The 25,861-nt window shown below is 43.1% G+C and overlaps 1 protein-coding gene across 1 annotated transcript in view; it reads left to right on the forward strand.

The window, feature by feature from the left end:
• LOC147604886 (putative aspartyl aminopeptidase) overlaps positions 1 to 25,638 on the forward strand; it is an 83,312-nt gene extending 57,674 nt beyond the window's left edge. Inside the window, exons 5-10 of the mRNA XM_086793787.1 lie at positions 5,350 to 5,479; positions 5,567 to 5,806; positions 6,604 to 6,736; positions 24,586 to 24,767; positions 24,872 to 24,984; positions 25,130 to 25,638. Coding sequence (XP_086649913.1) covers positions 5,350 to 5,479; positions 5,567 to 5,806; positions 6,604 to 6,736; positions 24,586 to 24,767; positions 24,872 to 24,984; positions 25,130 to 25,238 — 907 coding nt within the window. The 3' untranslated portion in view covers positions 25,239 to 25,638. The remainder of the gene's footprint in view (positions 1 to 5,349; positions 5,480 to 5,566; positions 5,807 to 6,603; positions 6,737 to 24,585; positions 24,768 to 24,871; positions 24,985 to 25,129) is intronic.
• The last annotated feature ends 223 nt before the right edge of the window (positions 25,639 to 25,861 follow it).

Consider the following 25,861-nt stretch of genomic DNA (forward strand, 5'->3'; position numbering starts at 1 on the left):
GGCAAAGGTTGAAGTAAACCAGTCTTCTTTGTATGTGGAACCTTTAGTTTTTGACAAATCTTACATGCTTGAACATGTGAATATACATCACGCCTCATCTATGGCCAATAAAAGAACCGTTCTAATTTCTGGAGGGTACTATTGATACCCCTATGTCCTCCAACTAAGGAGTCATGGGCATCATGGAAAAGAGCTGATCGCTTTTCCCGAATGACATAGAGGCGGTTCTTGAAGAACAACCAACCGTTCTGTACTGAATAATGGCCCGGCTCAGAATTGAGGGCCAAATTGTACTGAGTACCAAACTCGGGGGAATCGACATATTGGTCTTTCATGCTATCTAAGTCCTTCCTCGTGATTTTGAGAATGGTAGATTCTTAGATTGCCTGGATGCTGGCCTTTCGTCTAAGAGCATTTGCTACTGGGTTATGCTTACCAGGGATGTATTCAATCATTCCTCCAAAGTGTTGGAAGAGTTGACTCCACCTGGCCTGACGATCACTCCACTGGGCACTTGGCATAGTTTGAAGCCACTTAAGTGCTTGGTGGTCTGTTTTTACTATGAAGACCTGTCCATAAAGAAAAGGCTTCCAATGTTTGAGCGTTGTGATCACACCCAAAAGCTCTTTGTTATATATCGAATAATTCTTTTCGGCGACATCCAACTTTCTACTGTAGTATGCCACGGGTCTATTGTCTTGTTGGAGAACTGCACCTATGGTTGCATTGCTTGCATCGGTAATGACCTTGAAAGGTTCATCCCAAGATGCTAAGCTTTTTGGAGTGCACGGAATGCATCAAGTGCCTTGCCTGTAAGTGAGACTTTCTGCTTGTTGCATGAGCACATCCATTGTCCCCCACATGGGGTTATAAAAGGGAAACTTCAAAATAATACCTAGAGTTCTCTAGACCACAAGTGTGCACATTTAATAAATGTCCTGCACACTAGTGTCCTGCAAACTGACCACCATGCCCATACGCTTGTACAAATTCACAGGGTCGTGACAATTGCCCACATTTACTTCAGACATATTTGGGTGCTTTTTAGTTGCGGACAATTGTTTAGAAGCCGGGGGAGATGTCACCATTTGGCCACCCAATTGGTCCACCCGTGCTTTCTCATCATGTATGTACATTGGACTGGCGTCCATGGCAGTTGTATATGCGGGGGATTGATGCCACTTATGTGATATTGTGGAATTGGCTTTGCGTTGGGACTTGTGCCTTTGTGTACATGCTTGGAAATGCCTGGTGGATTGGTGTTCCATTGGATCTGGTACCTCGTGTACTTGGTTGGAGCACGTCTATTTTGGTATAGTCTCATGAACGGGGATTGTCTATACCAATGTTGCATTGCATAGCACCTTTACGTGCTTGCTTGCAATTGAAATTGCTTGCTGTTTTCATGCTTGCTTGACCAATGTGTAGTTCCGGGTAAGGGGATGCCCGTCCGCCGTGAACCGTGCGTGTGAAACTGTCTGCTGAAATGGTTATGTGGCTTGTTACAGGTGGTAAGTATTGGTCATAAACCTAGCCTTAGGAATTAGCACTAATTTATAAGGGAGTGTGCACATACTTCATTAAGTTTTGGGCGACCAAAACACACTTATAAATTATGACCAGCCTTGTGTTCGCACACACTGATGTCTCGAGGTGGACAAAACCTAATGCCCACCGCTCAGACCTTATCCCCTTTGTACAAAGGGAGCAACCAGCTTTGTGTCCGTTCTACCTTGCAGCCCAAAGCACCTACCTAACACCTAGAGTGGACAACTCACCATCTCACTCTTCCCTCTCTCACTAGAAGTAGGCGCCTCCTTCATGAGGCCTTTTTGGTTGTATTTTCTGCACTTTCTCCTTCCCAACTCCATATCCAAGCTTGCTAGGGTGTTTTCCAAGCTTCCAAGAGTGTTTCCAGGTGCTGTACACTGTCCCACACACTCTCAATGACTAAAATTCAGCAAAACAGCTCTTATTTTTGCTGTAATTTCTGGTCTTTTTGTTGAAAATCCTAATTTCAGCCTTTCTTTCTCAAGTTGAACTATAGGGGAAGCTTTCCGAGGGTTCCCTTCATTCTCTTGAAGACTTTTCTCGTGAAAGATTGCGACAAATCAAAGATTTCAACACTCCAAGCACTTCCATCGAGAAGATTTTCGTTGTCATTGACTCTACTTGCAATTGGTAAGCTTTTATGCTTCAATATAGAAGCAAGTAGCAGGAGGGAAGAACCGGATTCCAAGATCACATATCCTGTGTAGTGTTCTCTTGTTCTACGTGCTCTCTTTTAGATTGTTGCTACCATGTGTTGGTGGAACAATAGAGAGCAGATGGTAGGAAACATTGGCACTTGAGGGGGTAATGTGAGTTGTAAGTCTATACTGACAACACATTGTTTGCAATACTGTATTCATATGCATTGTTATGGAAATTTGGTCAGAAATGCCCATGACACTATGTACTTGATTCTCCCAAGATTAATATACTCTATTTGAGGGAGGGTCCGGCCGTTCCGGCTCATTGTGTGTCTCTTGTCAATTCAGGAAATTACTTCTTGTATTGAGCATGTTGTCCCTTAAATCTTGGTGTATTTAAGTGTATTGATTAGTATTGTGTTCAACCAAGTTACATGTACTTTAATGTGTGATGGCTGGTTTGATATGAAGAAGAGGAGTGTTTATAACATTCTGGTCTCCTCATGTAAAGGCACTATGTTTATTTGTGCCAAAGACGCCTCTGTGGTGGCAGGGACAGTGGTGACAGGGGAGTTCATCTTCAAGCATATATGCCAGGCACTACAGGACATTGGCCCAGACAACATTGTGCAGGTGATAATAGACAGTGGATCAAATTGTGTTTCCATGGGAAGGATGCTTGAAGAAGAGTTCCCCAAGATTTTATGGACACCTTGTGCTGCACATAGCCTTGATTTGATGATAGAAGATGTGGGAAACTTGGATTGGGTGAGATATATTTTTTCTGTAGCCTCTAGTATGGTGAACTTTGTCACCAAGAGGCTGAAAGTGCTGAGCATGTATAGAGCCAATTCTGATCTTGAGCTCTTGAAGCCATCCAAAACTCGCTTTGCCTTCATTGTGGTGGAGAGGCTTGTGAGGGTGGAGCGTGGCCTAATGCGCACAATGGTATGTTGTGAGTGGACAACATGGGATGACAAAGATGCACCAAAGTCAGTTTCATTTGCTCGTATGGTCATGAGGGAGACTTGGTGGAATGATGCATAGGCACTTGTCAAGACACTCAATCCCATGTATAGTGTCCTTCGACTCACAGACATGGAGGGGAGTATCGTTGGGCTCCTCTATGAGTTCATGGATAAGATTGGAGAAGCCCTCGATGCTTGTACATTATTGTATCCGGAGAGGTATAACTCCTATTCTTTCTCTTGAAGTTAGTTAGATCATAGAATTTAGAAGATTGAAGTATATGCTCATTGCTTACTTTTTGTTTATCCACTTGTCACTTTGAGCTCATATGCAGAGTTCAAAGTATTAGGGATATATAGAACCAATAGTGGGATTGGTTTCATAGGCCAATCCACGCAGTTGCACACATTTTGCATCCTCTTTGGAGAAGTGAGGAGCAGTACTTGAGTGAAGAGCTAGAGGCAGGATGGAGCTCTTACATTTTTAGGCTAGTGGATGGTGATGTGTAACTTATGAGAAAGCTAGAGGATGAGCTTTTCATATATCGGAACAGCAGCCGCATGTTTGGATGGCCAACAGCACAACTGAGGGACACACAATTAGAGTCTATGTCTTGGTGGGAGAAATATGACATTGATACTCCAGACTTGGTAAGTAATAAGTTACTAAGTATAACTTTTCCAAGAATATTGACAGCCTTATACTTCTATTCAATGATGAATGGTGTTGATTTTTATTTTTATAGATGCATTGCCATGAGAATTATGTCACAAGATTGTAGTTCAGGACCTTGTGAGAGTACATGGGCACTTTTCCACACCAAGAAGAGGAACATGCTTTCAACTGCAAAGTTGGAGAGGCTTTTGTTCTCTCATTGCAACTTGCGATTGATAGAGTAGAAAGGCAACCCCATCGAGCCTCTTGCCAAGTCAATCCTGGCAAGATTGATATCACAAAGTGCAAGGAGATCCCCGATATCCCTCACGAGAGGAGAGATATCTATTATATGTTATATCTCATGGTACAGGATCGCTTGCTTTGTGCGACACCAACAAATCATGAGGATGAGGCATTTGAGGAGGACTCAGCTAGTGGTACTAGTAGTGAGAGTGAGGAGAGCGTGATGGAGAGGATGATGCATAGGAGGATGAGTCTTGAACTTTCATGAGCCTTGAGTAATTTATCTATGTACTTTTTTGGATTTGGTGGGACATTGTGTGATTGTCATGACTCTTGGAAGTCATCATGATTTATCTTTATTATGTTGTTTTTTATCATAGCCATTTTTTCAAGTACTTTGCTTGCTGAAATAGGCTAAGGCCTAAACACTTATTTCTTTAACTATTGTACATTCTATATATATATATATCCTCGTTTGGTGGCGAAGCCCTAGCAGGTATAGACCTAGGCATCTCTGGTCCTCATATTGCATAACTCTTGAGATAGGGCTGGATACGTCTTGGAAGAGACGACGAAATCTCACCCGAACCGCACAGTAAGATGGGCATCTAAACATGTCTGGACCTCTCTTGTTGTGCATACCTTGCATATCTGTGCCAACCGTGTGGTGCGATCTGATCTACAGGACACAATCCATATTTGGCTGGACGATATGTGTAGCTGGCCGATGGCGATCCGCATGGCATGTGACAGGTGCCTATGAAGATAGCAGCTCACAATAAATCCATCGTGTGAATCTCGTAAAAAATGCTCAGTTTCGTAGTGAGCCCTAGTGGAGACATCCATGTGCGGCTCGTGTGCAGCCCTGACAGATGGAGGCAGATAAGGCAGTTGGTCTCTTGCTGGGAGAGATCAAGAAATGGTGAATCAGCTGTACTCTAAGGGAGAGAGGCGGTCCATCTGAAGGCCATGTCTGTCTAACCAGCTAACCACTCGTGAATACCAAGACCTGCTCTGCCCTATTGGGGTAAGCTGCATGATGGGCTCAAAAGCCAAGCATGGGAGATGATCTGCAGCCAGTGTATATACAATGTACATGCTGTTGTATATAAGTGATGGTGCGTGTGTGCGTGCGTGCGTGAGAGAGAGAGAGAGAGAGAGAGAGAGAGAGAGAGAGAGAAAGAAAGTTGTATTAATGTCTTCAAAAGGCCAAAATAACCTATGAGACCAAAAGGTTACATCATATCCATGAGGTACATAATCCTGAGAACACTTGTTTTACTTTTAGGTCGGTCAACACAGATGGGTTTAAGCCAAATTTCGAAACTCATTTTGCTCCGATTTTGGCTACTCAAATTAAATCTGGTCTCATTGCTAGCGATTCTTCGGCAAAACCACATCATCCATTGTTTTTACAGGTGCTTGTCTGGAGGTGATCTTGGGATGAACTCTTACATGATTGTTAGTTGTTTTTTCTTTAATATGAAGTGCTGTTCCTTATGTAGATTGTAGCAGAGGAACTCGGTTGTGAAGTGGAAGAGATTGCAGATTTGGAACTGGATGTTTGTGATACACAACCTAGTTGTGTTGGAGGTGCTCAGCGTGAGTTTATTTTTTCTGGGAGGCTGGACAATCTAGCCTCATCTTATTGTGCTCTTCGGGCTTTGCTGGATACAAGTCAGGATTATGGTGATCTTGCAGATGAGAGCTCTGTAAGGATGGTTGCTCTGTTTGACAATGAAGAGGTGAACTTCTTATGGAATGATAGTTTAGAAGCGGATAATAATGCTTTTCCTTTATTTAATGATGCTTTAGATGGATTGAGTTAAGGAGGTGAAGACCGATATCAAACTGTGGTAATATAAAACACCATTTCACGAAAAAAAAAAGGCATCTTTTCGTTTAATGATGCTTTAGTGGATTGAGTTAAGGAGTTTCAGACCGATATTAAACTGTGGTAATAAAAGGCATATTTTCTCTGATTTTACCAAGCTCTTGCTTGCAATAGCTTGGGCTGGGCTGTACTCATGGGAAAGGTTAGTTACAGGAAACTAGTCCTAAAAATGAAAACCTTTGAATGATGTCTAGAATGTTAGGAAAGTTGTCAAAGCCTCACTGGCAACGACATTAGATGTCTAGGAATCAGTAAAGGCTTAGCCTAATTTTTTTGATGATCCTTTTAAAGAAGGGTAGGGGTGAACAAGTATAAGGCTCAACCCATTTTGGATATTTCATCTTAAGAAAAAGGACAGTATCAGTCTTCTCATGGGACCACCTCTCAAGTTCTCAGTGAAGAAGGGTAGGGGTGAACAAGTATAAGGCTCAACCCATTTTGGATATTTCATCTTAAGAAAAAAGACAGTATCAGTCTTCTCATGGGACCACCTCTCAAGTTCTACGCTGATAGGAAGTCTGTGGAGGTAATTGATGCAATGCAAGGATTTTGTGGCTCTTTCTGTACTAAATCTCATACATGTAAACAGCTGTTACAAAGATACATTAAGCATTTAGTGATAGCCATTCATATGCTGTGTTTTTGCAGGTAGGATCAGACTCTGCTCAAGGAGCAGGCTCACCGACAATCTTTCAGACCATGAGTAGAGTTTCGAGATTACTTGGGGGATTGGATTTACACGAAGGGCTTGTGGAGAGAGCTATTAGACGCTCATTTCTTGGTATGGGTGGTGGTGCATATTTTTTTTTTTGGCTTAACTGTTCCCATTGAAAAAAGTGTCAATTTGCTAGTTTTAGGTTCTTGGGGCTCTTTTAGCCTGTGGATTGGATTTTGAACTGGACTTTGAAACTTGCTGGGCATTTCACATACTCCTTCCTCAAGGACTTTATCAAGGAAAGTGAATTTTAGATCCATCTGAAGGACAATCCACATCTGCTGTGTGCTAGTAAAGCCCAATGTTGCCAGGTGTTTCAGAAACGCTTCATACGAAATGTGTTTCAGAAACGTTTCATAGGTTTTCTATTTTTCAGAAATGTTTATAAAACATTTCATGCAATAATGGCATGGCAAATGCAAAGGCATGTTGCAGAATAGAGAATAAAGCATCACAAATGTAACAATGTCTGGACTCTGAATTCAAGACTAGTCTCTGAATGAAAGGTGTGAAACAAGAAACTGAACAGTTACTACAACAGTGAATACACCACTAAATGGGATGGCGTGACCCTTTGCTATCCAAGTTAATTCCCATTTGGTGGGGTGAAAAGTGGCTGGAAGCCGTATGGTCTTTAGGCTATTCGAGGACATGGGACATACGCAGAAATTGATGGGGAGTTTTATGTTTTCCCTGAAGTAGACGTGAGTATCTACTGGTGATGTGTGAAAATACAATCTCCGTTCAGTTTGAGATGAGGATTGGATGGGTAGATCTTGTGGTTGGAATATTGTATAAGAAGTATATGGCACTAGGACTTGTTTGTGCATTAAGTGGACTAGTGTTTGCCGACAACTAATGCAGGATGCCATTTGGTATGACGGTTGAGTTGTGCTGTAAGTCTATGCTAGGGTTGTTATGGTAGAGCTTGTTGCACTTGAAGATTGGATGTCCTTTTGGGATTTAAGTCTTGGATAAGAGTTGGATTGATAGTAAGCAATTGGATCTTTGTAGTAGGGTCTTTAAGAGGCGTCTTGCATTGACCTAGGTAAGAGGCAGTAGACTTGAGTAGATGCTATGGATGGTTGTATGGATCTAGAGATTTACTTATATAGGCTTGTCTGCTTATGCATTCACGAGGATGTGAATTGAATAGGAGAAGGGCAGTATGTTACTTTGTGGTAGGGTCTACAAGAGGAGTCTTACATTGGCCTAGGTAAGAGGCAGTAGACTTGAGTAGATGCTATGGATGGATGTATGGATCCAGAGATTTGCTTATATAGGCTTGCCTCCTTATGCATTCATGAGGATGTGAATTGAAGAGAAGAAGGGCAGTATGTTACTTCCCGACAAGCCTAGGGTTAGGGCTAGGAACGTAGACTAACCCAAGTTCGGGTTAGGGATCAGTTGGGGGTGGGGTTCACACGTGGGCTGATGGTGGTCGTGGGAGCTACGCAAAATCCCTATGGGGCCTAGTAGTAGTCTAATATGGTCCCAGTCGGATGATGTGGTCAGTTGGTCATTTTAGACCAAGTCGTGGGTTGGCCAACGTGGCAGACTTACATCCCTGTTGACCTTGGTTACTATATATAGACTCCTTTGGCAGGCTTAGTTCATCATTGAGTTTATTGTGTTCAAGCGCTCTTGTAAGCAAGACATTCTCCGCTCAGATTCTATCTAGATTGCCATCTAAGCTCCTTACTCAAAGCACACAGGTGGGTGGATGCCATCAGTTTGTAATGGAGTTTTTGCAAGGAGTAATATTGTTTACTCCCCACTTCTTTTCGCAATCCATTGCTTTGTATTGTGTTGATCTAGCTTCAGCTTTTGTGTATTTTTACAGGCTTTACGTTAACAGCCCTTGGGCGCTACACCACCATGACACACTCCTCGGTTTAGCACGGAGTAGTCTCAACAAGAGCCGTGAGTTCATGTTTGAGGAGGTCTCTCTCAAACTTGATGGTTTATTGTCTTGTGGATGACTGCCATGAGGTTATAAATTGTACTTTCTTATAAGGTAAATTTGGGCATGTTCGTGGATTCATCTAGGTATATATCCTCTAATCTTGTTGGATTAAACCACTAATCCTAAAAATTAGCATCAAGTACATAACAATATAAACACTGGCTATTAGTGTAGTTAAACACTGTGAGCCTATCAACCTATGGAAGGAGACATGCATCATGAGCATTAGTAGAAGAATGATTGAGTTATGGATATACGAGTTCATGTAATCTATTTTGGAAGCTCAGACTTCTTTTGTTCTTCGACCAATTTATTAGTATTTGGGTTATTCTATCGAAGCTCATAGCAATCACATCTAGATTCATGACGAAATTGACAAACAAGTTATAAGTATTGTTTCCTTGTTTTTTGTTTTGTGTTTAGGAAATGTGTATTTTGGATAAGTGCTTACCCTTGTATGTGTATGCAATGAGAATGGTGAATATTTTGTCTCGAGTTGTGTTAGGGAAACATTGTCAATAGTTGAAAAGCTGGGTATCTATGGTATACATGATTATCTTATTGATTTATGGCTTCGTTTATACATGGAGGGCATGACAATTCATGTATTGAGGACTTTTTTATGGACTTATATTGGCGGCCAAAATGCTTGTAAAACTATTGGTGGTCAAAATACCTATAAACTATGTGTAGCAGAAATATTTATGGAGCACCAAGATATCTATGCCTGTGAGTGATTCTTATCTTATGTTACACACTTGAGCCCACCTCTCCTCCAAGGTGTTTGGTCAGAGTACCAACACTGAGTGTAAGTGGGGGACTCATGTCTATGCCAAGGGTCATGTGGACCGACGTCTATTTGGTAGGGGACTTATGTCTATGCCAAGGGCCATGTGGACTGACACCTTGTTGGCAAGGGACTTATAACTACGCCAATGGTTATGTGGAGTGACACCTTGTTGGCAGGGGAACTTATGCCTACACCAAGTGTCAATAGACTAGAATGTGACTTAATGTTTGCGCTGAGATCTTGTGGATTTTCTACCTCCGTGTACACAGTCAATCGCACTTCTATTTCTTGGCTTGGTGTTTGCATGTGTAAGCATGGAAGCGAGTGGAGAGTAGCATGCATTTGATGTGACATTGGGGATTGGGGAACGAGGGACTGCTCCTTGGAGTTGGTCGATTTGACTTGGAGTGGATAGAGAGATATGATTTGGATATTTGTAGTATGGAGACTCATTAGGCTCGCCTATTTATTTGACCCATGGTTATGATACCTAGACTTATGGGACTGTTTAGTCTCACCCATTTATTTGTCTCGACTTATGGGACTGTTTTGTCTCACCCATTTATTTGTCTCGACTTATGGGATTGATTTGTCTTGCGTATTTATTTGGGCGACCGATTTGTCTCGCCCATTTATTTGGCACATGGATGCTTTCAGTTATATTGGATTTATGAGGTTGTCTCGTCTCGCCTCTTATTTGGGACATGATCATATCTTGGATATATGCTTGAAGCTTAAAGTTGCAGACAACTTTTAAGAATTTGGGGAGGATGTCACTAGCCCAGATATTTTCGAGTATGAAAGGGGTTTGGTGAACTCCAGAACATCTAAATATTGGAAAATACAAGCTTTGGGAATGGGAGATTATCTAGTACAAAAGATCAAGGGCTTGAAGCTTGCTCTAGGCGCTCAAGATGGTTTCTTGGACATAGATGCGTATTGGAGCTCGAGTGTCGAGTGGAAAGCATTTATGGTGAGCTCTGGAGGATTTGGGAGGGATCTAGCATTGAAACATGTTTCTACATGGTGCTCACATACATTTCTAATAAGGTGCAATACAAAGGAACAAACTCCTAAAATCTAGGAGGATAAATATTTTTGGACAACCCTTAATGAAAATTCCATTTGTGTCATTACGTTCGTAAGCTAAGAAAATGAGGGGACTTACTGAAGCATCTTGAACAGAATGTCTACGAGTTGGGTATTTTTAGAGATGATGTTTATGGGGGGAGAAACCATCGCATAAACTGGGATATGTGATAGGATTGTGGATCAAAGTCAGACAAATGGCCTCACACTTGTCACCTCGGCTCTCCACTTGTCATTATAGCTTTTACTTGCCATTCTAGCTCATAAGAGCCTCAAATCTATAAATTTGAGCCCTCTCTCTTCATTTGGGCAGGCGCTATTGCTGCTGCGGACTAGCATCTACCATGTTGGCAACTCTTCTCTATTCTTGGTGGTTCCCTACTTCAAGGTTAAGGTGCTCTACCACCACTTCAGGTTGCCTAAAGATGGCTGCTCTCTTTCTTTCTCTCTCAAATGCTACCCATGAAGTATACCAGCTGTTGGTGACTGTTTTGAAGGCTTCCAACCCGAAGAAATCTTTAAAGCAAGGGTATTTGATCATCGTATTATGTTTTTTGGCCATTGAGCATTTGTCTTTTTAATCGGTTATATATCGACAGCCATTGGACACTTGCGATAGCAATTGGGCACTTGCTATTATTGGTTTATGGACAGCTTTATGGGGCCTATGATTCAGCCAATGGGTTTATGGACAGCTTTATGGGCTTATGATACAACCATATGTGTTTATGGACAGCTATGTGGGCTATTGGATAAGCCGTGTTGGTCGGTATTCTTGGCATTTTCATGGGGCTTTTTGATGACAGCCCATGTATATGAATTATTCATGGTTGTATATGAATTATTCATGCTCCCCCAAAGCTTGTACATGATATTTTTCTCCTTGGGTAATAAAAATACTCTTGTGCGGGGGCCCGAAGGAGGAGGGGGGGGGGGGGGGGTTCAGCCCATTCCTGCCCCTATGTAGTGTTAGATGTGCACATCTCTCTTTTATAATTTTGTGGAATATAGCAGCTGCAACCCCATTGGAAACGGTTCCTAAAGATAAGCCACCCATATGTTAAGGCTTTGACCAATTTCAGTCTTTAATGGCTTTAATGGTCAAGTGTTTTGTGAAACCCCACTCTTGCCCACTCGCAGTTACGGCCAACATCTCCGCCACAACAGACCAGTGTCGTGCACCTGTGACCACAGGTGCACGAGCACTGGAGGACCTCTTCTTGAAAATCTGCCGTCAAGTCTTTGAGATGTCCTCCTCCTCCTTGTCTTCAACAAGATTCTGCATATGTTAAGGCTTTGACCAATTTCAGTGTTTAATTGTTTTAATGGTCAAGTGTTTTGTGAAACCCCACTCTTCCCCACTCGCAGTTACGGCCAAAATCTCCGCCCACAACACACCAGCGTCGTGCACCTGTGGTGCACGAGCACTAGATAACCTCTTCTTAAAAATCTGCCGTCAAGTCTTTGAGATGTCCTCCTTGTCTTCAACAAGAGGTGGTGGTGTCAACTGCAACTGAGGGAAATCCCACTTTGTTTTCACCATTGTCAAAAGGAGTCAGAAATGTGTTAACCATGCAGAACCCCCAATGGTGAAGCTTCTCTTGTAAATGTGTGTTACGCTGAATCTAGGCTCTCAATCAAGGCCAAGTTAGCAAGGTCCCAACTTTTTTCTTCTTGTAGTCAATGCGTCCGTTTGCTCCCTTTTGCCCGTCTTCTTCAGCTTCTTGCCAAAGTTTTTCTGCTTCTTCGCATGCATGGGTTGACTCTATCTTCAGATTCTTGCCAAAGTTTTTCACTGGCTTGCACTTTAGACCTTAAAACAACCATACTGTTGAAACCACTAGTGGTTGAAGGCAAAGCACAATTGGTTTAACATTTTCTTTCCATCTCCGGACATTCCTCATTTTGGTTCATGATTTGCGTCTAAGGTACAAGCATGGCTTGCATCATTTGCATCATCTGAAGTTCCTATTGGGAGTGAACCTTGTCGCTGGGATATGTTGGTCATGACCACTCCCGGCTAGTTCAGGTGTGAACACAGCTTACTCACGGGTACTTTTTCTCTGTGACTGGACACAGGTTTTTTCCCGTGTGAACACACTTATGTGTGTTGGGCACTTTGCCCTAGGCTACTTTATGTACTCACATTGTTCTTTCATTATGATTATTGAGTACATCTTTTCCAGCACTCTTGAGCTTCACTTGTTTTCTCTTTCTTGCAGCTGTGTGTGTGTGTGTCTGTGTGCAGGCTTCTTCCCCCATACCCAACATTGGTATCAGAGCATTAGGGTTAGGGTTTCTCTCTGCATCCCCTTAGATTTGCCGCCACCCTGCCACCGCCCTTCGCATCCTTGCGCCGCCTGTATAGTTCGATGCCGCCTGTCTGCACTCTGCTGCCTCAGATCTGCCGCCGCCCCTGCGCCGCCGTGTTCGCCTTGCGCCACCGCGTTCGCCTTGCGCCGCCGTGTTCGCCTTGCGCCAGATCCACTGCAGCAGAACGATGCTGCCCAGATCTGCATCGCCTGTACTACGCCGCCTCGTGTACCTGCCGGTATTGCGTCGCCTTACACGTGTATTGCTGTACCCGTCGACTGTACTACTGTACCTGCCCGATTGAAGTTGCTCCACAACATTGGCATTTTTGCAATTTTTTCAAATACTCAAAAATTGCTAAATACATTGCATTAATTTTGGGGCTTTTTACCATTGAGCTTAAAATTGCAACATTGGCATACATTGGCACTGATTTTGCCTGATTCGGTGCATAATTGCACTAGAAATTTGGGGATTTCGTAAAAATTGACACAATTTGCAAGTCTTTTAAAGACATTTGCAGGCATTTTCAGTTGACATTTGATTTATTTGGAATGCTCTCCGTTGAGGATAAGTTGGATGGCACCAACTATCCTATGTGGGCATACATGATGAAACATGTACTTGTTGCAAAGAAATTGTGGGTTTATGTATCAGGGGCTGATGTCAGGCCTATTGCTCCCGCACGAGCAGCAAGTACTTCAGGAACCATTGATGCAGGTGATGATGTATCTTCAGGCGGTGCTACATCTTTTGCACCTTTGCCACCCACTCTAGAATAGCTCACATGGGATGCCAAGGATGCTCAGGCACATGCTTTGATTGCCCTTTCATGCAAAAGGTAGGTTATACTGCACATTCGTTCATGCACTTCTTCTAAGGGTGCATGGGATGTACTTGCTTCTTTGTATTCGCAACAAGAATATTGAGGCTCGTGTTACCTATCTTAGCAACAAGAATATTGAGTCTGAGCATATGGGGTGATTCAATGGACGAGTTCCTTACCCGCATCAAGGATTTGCGAGAGCATCTCATCAACATTGATGAGGTCATTCCAGATGGTTCACTTGTATCTACAGTGCTTCAGGGTTTGCCAGAATCCTATTAGGGTTTTGTTACTACTCTTCGTCTACTCATGAAGGGTAATCCAAACTTGTATACCTTTGATGAGTTGGTGACTCTCTTATTGTAGGAGGAGCAGTCTCGTTCTAATAGGACCACTATGCTTTCTGCTGATTAGGCATTTGGTGCCTTTGATCGAAACAAAGGTAAATCTGGGGCTGTATCTAGTGGTAAACCTAAGGGCAAACCACATGCCCATTGAGATTCTACCTCGTCTAAAGAGGGTGACAACAAGAAAAAGAAGAGATGTAACTATTGTAGAAAACTTGGCCATCTTATTGAGGAATGTAGGAAGTGCATTGAGAGTGAAGAAAAAGAAGTAGCAAGGTTTGGCTTCTACTGTGGACACTAAAGAAGAGGCTAACTTTGCTCATGAGGGATATGCATTAGTGGTTACATGCAATTTGCCTGCTTCTTGTATGTCTATCTCAACTGAAGATTGGTACTTTGACAGCGGTGCTTCTAAGCACATCACTTCTTGCAGAGATCTATTTGCCAATTTGCAGGATTCACCTCCAGGTGGCATAGTTATGTGTGCCAATGATGCCTCTTAGTCCATCAAAGGCATTGGCAATGTGGAGCTAATAGCATGTAATGGGGATAGTTTTACTCTTTGTGACACTTTATATGTACCAGGTATTAAGAAGAATCTCATTTCTGTTTCAACCCTTGCATTATCTGGGTTTAAGGTTCAGTTTTCTGACCATTGTTGCCTAGTGTATGACAGCAGAGATTCAGCTTCTCTTATGCTTTCTGGGACATTATGCAGTGGCTTGTATAAGCTTGACATGTATGATAGGAGTACTTATTCTCATGATGCTATGCTTGCATCCACCTCCTGTGTGTTGAGTGACACTTAGTTATGGCATGCTCAGTTTGGTCACTTGAACTTCCCATCTCTTGTACGCTTGGCAGAAGCAAGGTATGGTGCATGAGCTTCCTCCTATGCAGGTTCCCTTCAAGCATGTATGTGAGGGATGCATCCTTGGAAAGATGCACAGGAATTGCTTTCCTAAAGATGGTGCTATGAGGGCTATCCATCCATTACAGCTCATTCATAGTGATCTTTGTGGCCCCATGAGGGCTCCATCCTTTGGAGGACACTTGTACTTCATCACGTTCATTGATGACTACACTTGGTTTTGTTGGTATGGTTTAAAAATGAAGTCAGGTGCCTTTGCAGCTGTCAGAGACTTCCGTCCCATGGTTGAAAATGCTTGTAGACACAAGCTTGTCACATTGCGTACAGATCGACCAAAATGGAGTTGCACAGAGACGTAATCGTACACTTATGGAGATGGCACGTTGCATGCTCAAGAGCAAGGATCTGCCTAGTAAATTTTGGCTTGAGGCGGTTATGTGTGCCAATTATGTGCTTAACGGTAGCCCTATTAAAGCCTTGAAATCTATGATTGCCTATGAGGCATGGAATGGCAGGATTCCAGTGGTGACTCATATGAGAATCTTTGGGTGTTTGGCATATATGCATGTGCCCACACAACAAAGACATAAGCTTGATGCAAAGGCAATGAAATGCATTTTCATTGGTTATAGTACTGAGAGTAAGGGATACAGACTCTATGTGCCTAATACAGGCAAGATCATTGTGTCAAGAGATGTTATCTTTGATGAATATGCATCTCAACCACTTGTCTCATGTACCAGACAACCATCTATTGGGCCGGAAGATGTGTTTGATACTTTGTTGCCTTTATTCAATTCAAATGTGGACAACGTAGAGCCAGTTTCAGCTCATTTATAGCCACCTATGCCTGCTGAAAACCAGCAAAATCAGCAGCTGAACTTGCCCCAAATTGATCTCGAAATGCCTCGGATTGATCTGGATACCTTGGGTGATGCATTGGCAGAGGAAGATGCAGATACTAGGAAGTCAAAAACTGTTCCTAGATGGCTGATTGACACTTTGCATGATAGAAAATAGTCTACATTTATGCCAGGTCGTACACGTGTTGCTTCTCGCCATGCATCTTCACATTATGTGGATAGAGCTCTTGTTGCCACCGCTTGTAATGAGGAACCCATTTCTCATGTTGATGCATTGGAGGATGACAATTGGGTGGCAGCCATGCGTTCGGAGTTGGACTCCATTGACAAGAATGGTACTTGGGAGTTATGTGACTTGCCTCCAGGCAAGCGTGCTATTGGCACAAAATGGGTTTTCAAGCTTAAGCGTAAGCCTGAAGGCTCGCTTGGTCGCCAAAGGGTATGCCCAACGTGAGGGCATTGACTATGAGGAGACCTTTGCTCCCACTTCACGTATGACTACCATACGTACTGTTATTGCATTGGCTGCCCACAACCAATGGCATGTACATCAGTTGGATGTCAAAATTGCCTTCTTGAATGGTGATTTGTAGGAGGAAGTTTATGTATCTCATCCTTCTGGCTCTGTTAAAAAAGGTGCAGTAAGAAAAGTATGCCGTTTACATAAAGCACTATATGGTCTCAAATAGGCTCCTCGTGCTTGGCACCACAAAATTCATGCATACTTAACTGCCAAAGGGTTTCAGAATAGTTCAGCTGAAAGTACACTTTATGTTCGCCACATTGGGAACAATATTCTCATCCTCATTCTTTATGTGGATGACATGCTCGTCCCTGGCCCTGAAGAGGGTGATATTTCAGCTTTTAAGGCTGATTTACAGCATGCATTTGATGTCACAGACATGGGGCATTTACATTACTATTTGGGCATACAGTTTATACCTTTTGAGGGGGGTATCATGTTATCTCAGTGCAGATATGTTGAGCAGCTCCTTGAGCGTTTTCATATGACAGATTGTAAACTTGTTTCTACTCCTATGGAACCAGGTTTAAAACTGTCACTTGAGCATGCTGGTGAGCCTTTTGATGTTGCCACCTATCCACAGCAGGCTGTGGGGGATGCCTTATCTATTTATGCTCTACTCGTTTGGACATTCAGTATGCTGTTTCTTTGTTGAGAAGATTCATGCATTGTCCGAGCACTATGCATTGGCAAGCGTGTGAGCGTGTCTTTCGCTATCTTAAAGGCACTGCAAACTTGGCAGTTCTTCTATACTATGCTTGCTTGCATTTACAGACAATTATTGGGCAGGTTGCTATGACACGCGAGTGTCAACCAGTGGGAACTGTTTTGTTCTTGGGGACTCATGCATCTCATGGCTCAGTAAGAAGGAGCGTACAGTGGCCACTTCTAGCTGTGAAGCTGAATACAGGGTAGCCTTTACAGCTACTGGGGAATGTGTTTGGCTACGACGCCTTTTAGTCGATCTTGGTGTTGGACAGCAGTCCCCTACCACCATTTACACTGTCAGTCAGAGTGCTTTGGCAGTTGCACGAAACCCAGTATTTCATGCCCGCACAAAGCATATTGAGGTTCACTATCATTATGTCATGGAAAGGCTCCATGCAGGAGAGATTGACTTCGCTTATGTGTCTACACATGACAATATAGCAGATGGGTTTACAAAGCCTCTTTTGAGGGAAAAGTTTGAAGCTTTTCGCAAAGCTTTGAGCTTACAGCCTCTACCAGGGTAGTCTGGTATACCCTGTCTCTGTTCACACCATTAACTTGAGGGGGGTTTGTTGGTCATGACCACTCCCGGCTAGTTCAGGTGTGAACACAGCTTACTCACGGGCACTTTTTCCCTGTGACTAGACACAGGTTTTTTCCTCGTGTGAACACACTTATGTGTGTTGGGCACTTTGCCCTAGGCTACCTTATGTACTCACATTGTACTTTCATTATGATTATTGAGTACATCTTTTCCAGCACTCTTGAGCTTCACTTGTGTTCTCTCTCTTGCAGCTGTGTGTGTGTGTGTGTCTGTGTGCAGGCTTCTTCCCCCATACCCAACAGGATGTGTGTATCAAGCATAGGTCCAGTGAAGAGATTTCTATCCGTCTGACCTTCATGAGGGTTGAGGCCTGGGCCACCTTATGCTAAGGAATTTACTGGTCTTCGTCATTGTTGGTCAAGTATGTTTTGTGTTGTGAGTAGAACTCGACCATACAATGTTTGCAAACAACTTTTTCACAATTCTATCCACTTACACGTGGTGCATGTGTTGGATCAGCGACTATGGAGGCTTCTGTACTACAGCCATCATGACTATGATACTGCTGGAGAGAGAGAGAGAGAGAGAGAGAGTTGTGGGGATAAGTCAACTCATAATGATATGAGTGTGTGACTCCCCTATCACACATGTATATTGCACTAGTACACATAGTGCACTTAGTACATTAAAAGTACTAAGTGTACTATGTACTATAACTTATGGGCTTGTACACACTATAAGGGTGGGCATAACGCCTTTACCCCAACAAGTGTCAATGGACACACCCCGTTTTGCAGGTCCGTTAGTGGCGCTTGCCGCCAATGTATATGATCCGTCAGTGGTTGACTTCCTTTTTGCAGTCAGATGTGGTAGATGAAATTTTGGATGGATTTGCTGGACACTGTTTTCAATGTGGTCTTGGGGCATTTCATGGCTAAATGCAAGCTCAATGACAAAGATGAAGGGTTGCCTGTTGAGGTGGAGTCTCAGGTGGGCAAGGAGGCTTCTTACATGGTTGTGGAGGACACATGCAGTACTTCTGTTGTACAACATGTTGATGTACACCAGGTTGAGGATAGAGGAAAACGAGTAGTTCAGGAGGAGGCTCCTTGGAAAGATGTGGTTAGTCGTAAAAGCAAAAAGATGGATCAGTCATTTGGCCAAGGGAAAATCCGGAATTTGCATAATCCACCTATTACTTATGGTCGCCGGGCTACTTCACGTCAGGGTGGTGCTCATTCTCGGGACCGCCAGCCTTCTGTCCAGGGAATTGGATCTCTTCCTATGCAATATACTTTGCGCCCTCAATTTACCAGGGCTAATGAGCCTTCTTCTCATCTGGCTTTTGATAGATAAGGTCGTGTTGTCACCCCTTGGGATAGAAGGTATACAAGTGAAAGAGGTAACAATGGAATCAATCTTCTTCATACGGTCAACCATCTTCTGGGGTTTTGCAAAATTCTTTTGCAGTTTTGGGTGACTATATGGGTGATGTATGTGCAGCGTTGGCTGCTAATGAAAGGTAAGGCAGCGCAGCCTCGCTTTCATTGACTTTGTTTCTTGTCCTTATGAAGCTAGTTCATTGGAATGTGCGCGGGATTTCCTCCTGTAAGAAGCAATATGTCTTGTGGCAAACATTCTTGTCTAAGCAAATGGGATATTCTTTGTGCTGTTGAGCACAAACAACATAGTCAGGCGGGTGGTGGCTTTATACATAGAGTTTTCTTCAATGGACACCCTTCCACCCAGTCAAGGGCAATGATGATTGTCCATGATCGTTTTCAGCCTTCTTTTGTGTATCAAGATGTACATGGTAGATTTATGGTTGTGGAGATCGCTTATGAAGAAGAACTACTTTGGTTGGTTGGTGTGTATGCTCCCCATACAGTAGGGGCTCGTTGTTCTCTTTGGTAGGATCTGCAACAATGTTTGAGGTTAGGAAAACTAGGTTTTCCCATGGGGATTTTAATATCTGCTCTTTTGCTGATCAAGCTAATTCGCCTCACTCTATAATGGATAATCTGGAAAGGCGGGTTTGGGACGCTTTTATGTCTCTAGTCCTTAAGTAGGACATTTGGTCCTAGTTGCATCCTTATGATTCTGGCTTTACTTTTCAGTCTCGCCAGTATCCTAGTACTTGGAGCAGGTTGGATAGAATGTATGCATGATGATTTATTTTTGCCTGAGATATTGAAAGTGGCTGTGGAGAGGCAACGTGTTCTTTCGGATCATTTCCCCGTGGTCTTGGACATAATGCATCAGCTTGTGGATGGTTATAAAACTTTGCTTGGGAGGCTGCCTTTGCGCTTCAATCACAACTTTCTTGATCATGAGGTTTTTTATGGATACATGTTGCAATTGATTGATAATTTTCAGCTATGTTTTATACAGCAGGGAATGTCAGCCTAGGATTGCTTTTTATCTAATGTTCAATGCCTTGCTCATCAGTATGGAATTCATCAAGCCTCGAAAAGGAGGCAAGAGCTGACACTGCTGCAATCTTTACTGGGGGCCTTGCAATCTCAGGCGGCTATATCACCAGGGAATGATAGAGTGGATATTGTTGTTACTTGGCTTTCTCGTAGAGTTGCGGAATGTCAGGAGGCAAGTTATATGAAGGCTAAGTTATCTGCCCGTTGGAGGTCCTTAGGAATAATCATTGTCAGATACATATGTTTTCCAAGTATGCGGATTAGTCGAAGGGTCCATTGACATCCATTTGTTAGGAGATCTGGCAATCTAGAGCTATGCCTGATTCTTGGAAAGAAAGGATGATTTGGTTGTTGCCAAAGGTGCCTTCTCCCTTTGCTTTATAACATTGGAGGCCTATCTCTTGATGGGTTGTATGTATAAGGTTTTCTCTAAAGTCTAGGCAAACAGATTGCACAAGTTTCTGCCGGACTTCATGCACCCTGCTCGGTATGGGTTTATAAAGGGACGCAATATCTTGCATGATATCCTTATGTTCAAATAGGCATTGCTTATGCAAGGAAAACAAAGCAGGAGGTGGTGATGGTTCAACTGGATTTGGAGAAAGCCTTTGATCATGTCAACTGGTCTTTCCTTGCTGAATTGATGCATTCTATGGGTTTTGGGCCACATATGTCTCATTTGATCTACACTCTCAGCCATGGATCTCAATCTTGGATTATGATGAATGGGGAGTTACGTCCCCAATGTCTCTTACTCGCTCTTTGCGGCAAGGATGTCGGTTGAAATTAGCTTTGGTTACCCATCCCATGCTTACTTTGCTTACTCAGTTGGCTTAGGAGGGGGAGGTGGTTGGGCTAACTTTGCCTTTGGGTCAGCAATTGGTGGGTCAAGCATTGGCTAATGATTCATTTATGTTTGTTAAAGCCAACAAAGCCAACATTGAGAGGGCAATGGCAGCTTGGTCTTTGATTGTGAAAGCTTCTGGGTTGTATATAAATACCCAGAAGTCAGCCCATCTTAGTTGCATAGATGTCAGAGAGAGATTTATAGGAGCTTGGTTGTTGGCAGGGTCATGTTGTGCCGCGTGGGACCATTGTATGTCACTTGGGCTATCCTATCGGGACGGATGTCACCAACAAACAACTTTCTCTGTATTGGGGATAAGTTTGTGTACTGGAAGTCTCAGGCATGGCCGTTTCACTCCCGGCTGAAAGTGGCACAGGTCATTATGCTAGCTATGCTTTTTTATTTCTTGCCCTTACCTCCTTGGTCTCGAAAGGCTTTGATAGCTCTCACCCAACCGCTTCGATTCATGTTGTGGACAAAGAAAGGCAATAATCCAGGGTTGACTTGGGTTTCATGGAAGCATATTACCACCCCGAAGAGAATGGGAGGGGAAGCTATGTTGGATGTTTGGGTACACCTTCTTGCCCGTAGGTGGACTTTACTTTAGGCTGTGTGTTGATTCCCAGCCATGGATAGACATGACTGTTGCATTTTTGGAGGATGTGGCATCTTGGTGGGATGTTCTAAATGCTTTCACAATCTGTGCGTGTATCTGCTGCTCCTCTGCTCAATCATTTGGTTAAATAATGGCAGGAGGTGCTACGGTTCACTTCTTGGAGACCTCCAGATTCTCATCGAGATGAGAAATTCCTGCTTGCAGAGGTGTTGGCCACCTCTCGTATGATTACTTGGCCAGAGAAGAATAATTGTAGACAGCAATTCAATCGTATGGCAAGATTGGGTGTTGTAAGGATGCTTGATACTTTGTTGTTTGGGCGGCTGCGAATGTATCATTCTGCCGTGGTCGTCATAGATTTCGTGTGCCCCGAGGTTACAAGTGTATTTGGTTGCAGTTGCAGCAACAAGTGCAGTCTCTAGGGCACCTTCCTAGGATGGATTCTTCTCATGCATGGGATGACAGGGTGTTGGGTCGCAAGACCAGGCTGTTGAAGGCTTCCGCTAATGTTGTATATCATCTTTTGGTCCAAGAGAAGAGATGGCTTGTAGAAAAAGCTAATAAAGTATGGAATGTTAAGAAAACGGCCTCCTAGTGGAAGCGCATCCTATTCTGTGGTTGGCATTCCAAGCTTCCTTTTCAAGGCAAAGTGTTTATTTGGCGAGTCATGGTTGGGGGACCTGCCTTTGGCCACTGCCCTTCGACGTCAAAGACTTTTGAATGGCAACTGTTTCTTCTGCCAGACTTGCCCAGAATCTAGTCGGCATAGGTTTATTTCTTGCCCAGTGGCTTGCCAGATATGGGAGTTCATCTCTTCAGTGTGGCAAATGGTGACTGGACACACTTTGTCACCTAGGCAGTGGGTATTTGGACATGATCAGCTGAAGGGGAACAATCAGCAACACGAGGTCTTCTTTGTTTTCTTTCGATGGTTGGGTCTTTGGCATAATTGGCTCATGCGAAATGCTTTCATCTTTGATTTACAATCAGGGGTGAAAGGTCACGTCCAGCGTGTTCGTGGCCTATTGCTTTGGCAAGTTTCTTCTTTGATCGATGCACATGTTATCACCAGGGCGCAAGCTGACCCCTAGTTACGTGCTCTTCATACGGTGGGCATGCTTTATGTGGCCTTCTAGGGTGTGCGGTCTGATGGCCTCTATAGACATGTTTGTATAGCTGGTCATGCGACCTTTGCGTTGTATTACATTTCCGTAATCTAATCAACCAATCATTACGTAAAAAAAAGGATACACAAATAAGATTGGGCACAAAATCCACTATTGATTAATTGGTTCGTGAGTACATTGGTGCCCCTTTTATGGGCTGAAAGTACAACCTCTTCTTTGACCTTATTAACTGAGGTGTTCAAGGGAAGATTCCTAGGCTAAGAGATTATTACCACACTTAACTCCGATTTCCCAACAAACCCCCCTTCAGAGCCAAGGAGTGATGAGACCCTTACGCAAAAAAGTTTCATTACCTACTTTGCTTTCCAGTCCCCCCTCAGCTGATTCACCACTCAACACCTCTCGTGTTGTTTAACAGATTCCAGAATCCCGAGTAAACCTAGGCAGAGTATAGCAACTAATCTTTGTCACCCCCCCCCCTCCCCTTACTCCTGGCTAGGGTTTATAAAATCTCAGAGTTTGGAACATACAAAATGAAGAAAAAATACACCATTTTGGGGGACGACCTGGGCAGAGGACCCTTATTGACTCAAAGACACCTAAAAATGTGGAAGTTGCAAAGACTTCCTATCCATGATGTTTGCGGGTGTATCCTCTTCTGGTGGCCACACCAAGAAGTGGACGCTTGGCTCGTCATTTTAGGCCCGAGGCCTAGGGCAGAGCACCTGAGGAACTCTCAATGTGTCGGTAGAGGTTTCAATTTGATAAAAGAGGCGTTAGCCCTAAAATCTATCAACTACGGTGACTTCAATTGAGTGCCAATGCATCAATTTCTTAGAAAGCCCCAAATGTGAGAGTATGAATGGCTTCAATTTTGAAAACCCCCAAATTAGGTATTTGTAGGGCCCTTAATTAGGGGTTAATGGTACAATTTTTCAAAAAACCCACAAATATTATGACAGCTGTAGCATCTTATTAGACAATTTTGGAGAAAAATTAGGAAAGCCCCAAAATGTTGCAAACCCTAATTTCTCGCAGGTACAATCAACAGGCTGATGATGTTGATGTTTGTGTGCTGATGTGGAAGATGACGGTTGTGGTGCCATCCTTTTTGCGAGCTATAGATCTGGTGAGTGGTGCATACGAATGCTGACATGGCTTCGAAACATTTCCAGTCGGTGCTGATGGTGTTGACATGTGTAAGGTTGAGATGGGGCAGGCGGAAGCGGGCGTGCGGGGGATGCTGGCGATGACTTCAAGCCTTTTAATTGAATAAGGCTTAAAGATCACACGTGGAAGCTGGGTGGTGGACTTGGTGGTGAGTGCAGCATGACGGCCAGCATCAGGCGCGTGACAGGGCACAAAAGTGAAAAGCGAATACAAAAAAGGTTGAATGAGGAGATCGGGCTAGCGAATGCAGCTGGGGCTGACGAAGAGGCAGCGTGCAGGTCAGCACCAAGATGGTTGAAGCTGAGCAAATGGATTGGTGAAGACCAAGCTCTGATACCAATGTTGGATCAGCGGCTATGGAGGCTTCTATACTACAGCCATCTCATATGACTATGATACTGATGGAGATATGGGGAGAGAGAGAGAGTATACACGACTAAGATTGGGCAGAAAAGACATCGTTGATTAATTGATTTGTGAGTACATTGGTGCCCCTTTATGGGCTGGAAGTACAACCTCTTCTTTGACCTTATTAAATGAGGTGTGACATCACAGAAAGGGAAGATTCCTAGGCTAAGAGACCATTCCCACACTTAAGTCCGATTTCCCAACAGCATGATCAAAGATATACATTCAACCTTCATGTCATTGTCCTTAGTTTCTTCAACTTAATTTGTGCGTCCGTGCTTCTCTTTGATTGTTTTCATGTTTTTACTTTGATTCCTTTGAGTCCAATATTGCATTTGCTGTCTTGGTTGGAATTTTTTTAATGAAGTCCATGTTTCACCCGATTAAAGCTTTTACATTTCTGTTTGTAAAGATGTAAAGATGAAGCTCAACTCTTTTTTTTTTTTTTTCATGACTACAAGTTTTGTTTTTGTAGTGTCTGCTGATATGGCCCATGCGTTGCACCCCAATTATTCTGAAAGGCATGAGGATCATCATCAACCAAAACTACACGAGGGCCTTGTAATCAAACATAATGCTAACCAGCGATATGCCACAAATGCAGCCACAGCTTTTCTATTCAAAGAAGTTGCGAAGGCCAGGGGGATCCCAACCCAGGTTACACTGGTCGTGTTTTTAGATTAAATAGTCCTGGCAATATCCAAAACTAGTTGTTAATCAGTTTTTATGTTTCCTCAAAATTCTTTTTCCTTTTGAAACAGAGCTTTGTTGTGAGAAATGATATGGGCTGTGGTTCAACCATTGGACCAATTCTTGCATCTGGAATCGGTATTCGGACAGTGGACTGCGGCATACCACAGCTTTCTATGCATAGGTTTGCAACATGAACACCCCAGGAAGGTTGAAAGATTTGTTTCACAGAATTTACAACTCTGCTTTAGACGACAGATGAAAAAGACTGAGAATTCTTTGGATCTCCAATTTCTATTGTTGACTGGATATGTTAACTGCCTTTGCAGTGTCAGAGAGATTTGTGGAACCGAGGACGTTGATATCAGCTACAGGCATTTCAAGGCTTTTTATGAGTTGTTTACCATGATAGATGCACAGCTATCTATCGATAGCTGATGCAGAGCTGGATGTCAATTCAATGCTCTTTTTATAAATTATCATATGTTATGGTGAAGCGAACAAATCTTCTTGTTCAACTGCTACATTATTGTATGGTATGGTGAAGGAAACCAATCTTCTTGTTCAACTGCATAATCTCCTCCTGACAATTTGTGTCTTGAGTCTGTTCTCTTGAGTGAAGTTCCTACAAATGGAGGTTTTCTTATCCTTAGAAATTGTTTATCAAGATTTTAGATGCATGACTCCACTGAGTCCTCACCAATCTGAACGTTCTCAAGGATTTCTGCCAAACTAAGTGATCTTCTCCCCCTGCAATATTTCATTTTCTGGCTCATCTCATTCTGTATGTTGCAGACTGTTTTCCTTGGGAGAAAATACAAAAGTTTATTTGATTCTTGTGATTTAGCTAGCGTTGCAACTCATCAGAGAAGAATGTCTGGTACCGTATATAGTTCTTTCTCTTTGAAATGTCTGGCAGTTGTCAACCAAGCTGCGAGTGAAGTGGATAAGTTACGACCCAAATGTGAGACACAGGAGAACAGAGACAAGATTGGAAATCAAATTAACAAATTATGAAAGATGATCTCAAAGCATCTAATGAAAGATGCAAAGAGGGTGAG

The sequence above is a fragment of the Cibotium barometz genome, chromosome 60 (assembly GCF_041138505.1).
Source record: "Cibotium barometz isolate CiBa-2024 chromosome 60, ASM4113850v1, whole genome shotgun sequence".
In the NCBI taxonomy this organism is placed as follows: Eukaryota; Viridiplantae; Streptophyta; class Polypodiopsida; order Cyatheales; family Cibotiaceae; genus Cibotium; species Cibotium barometz.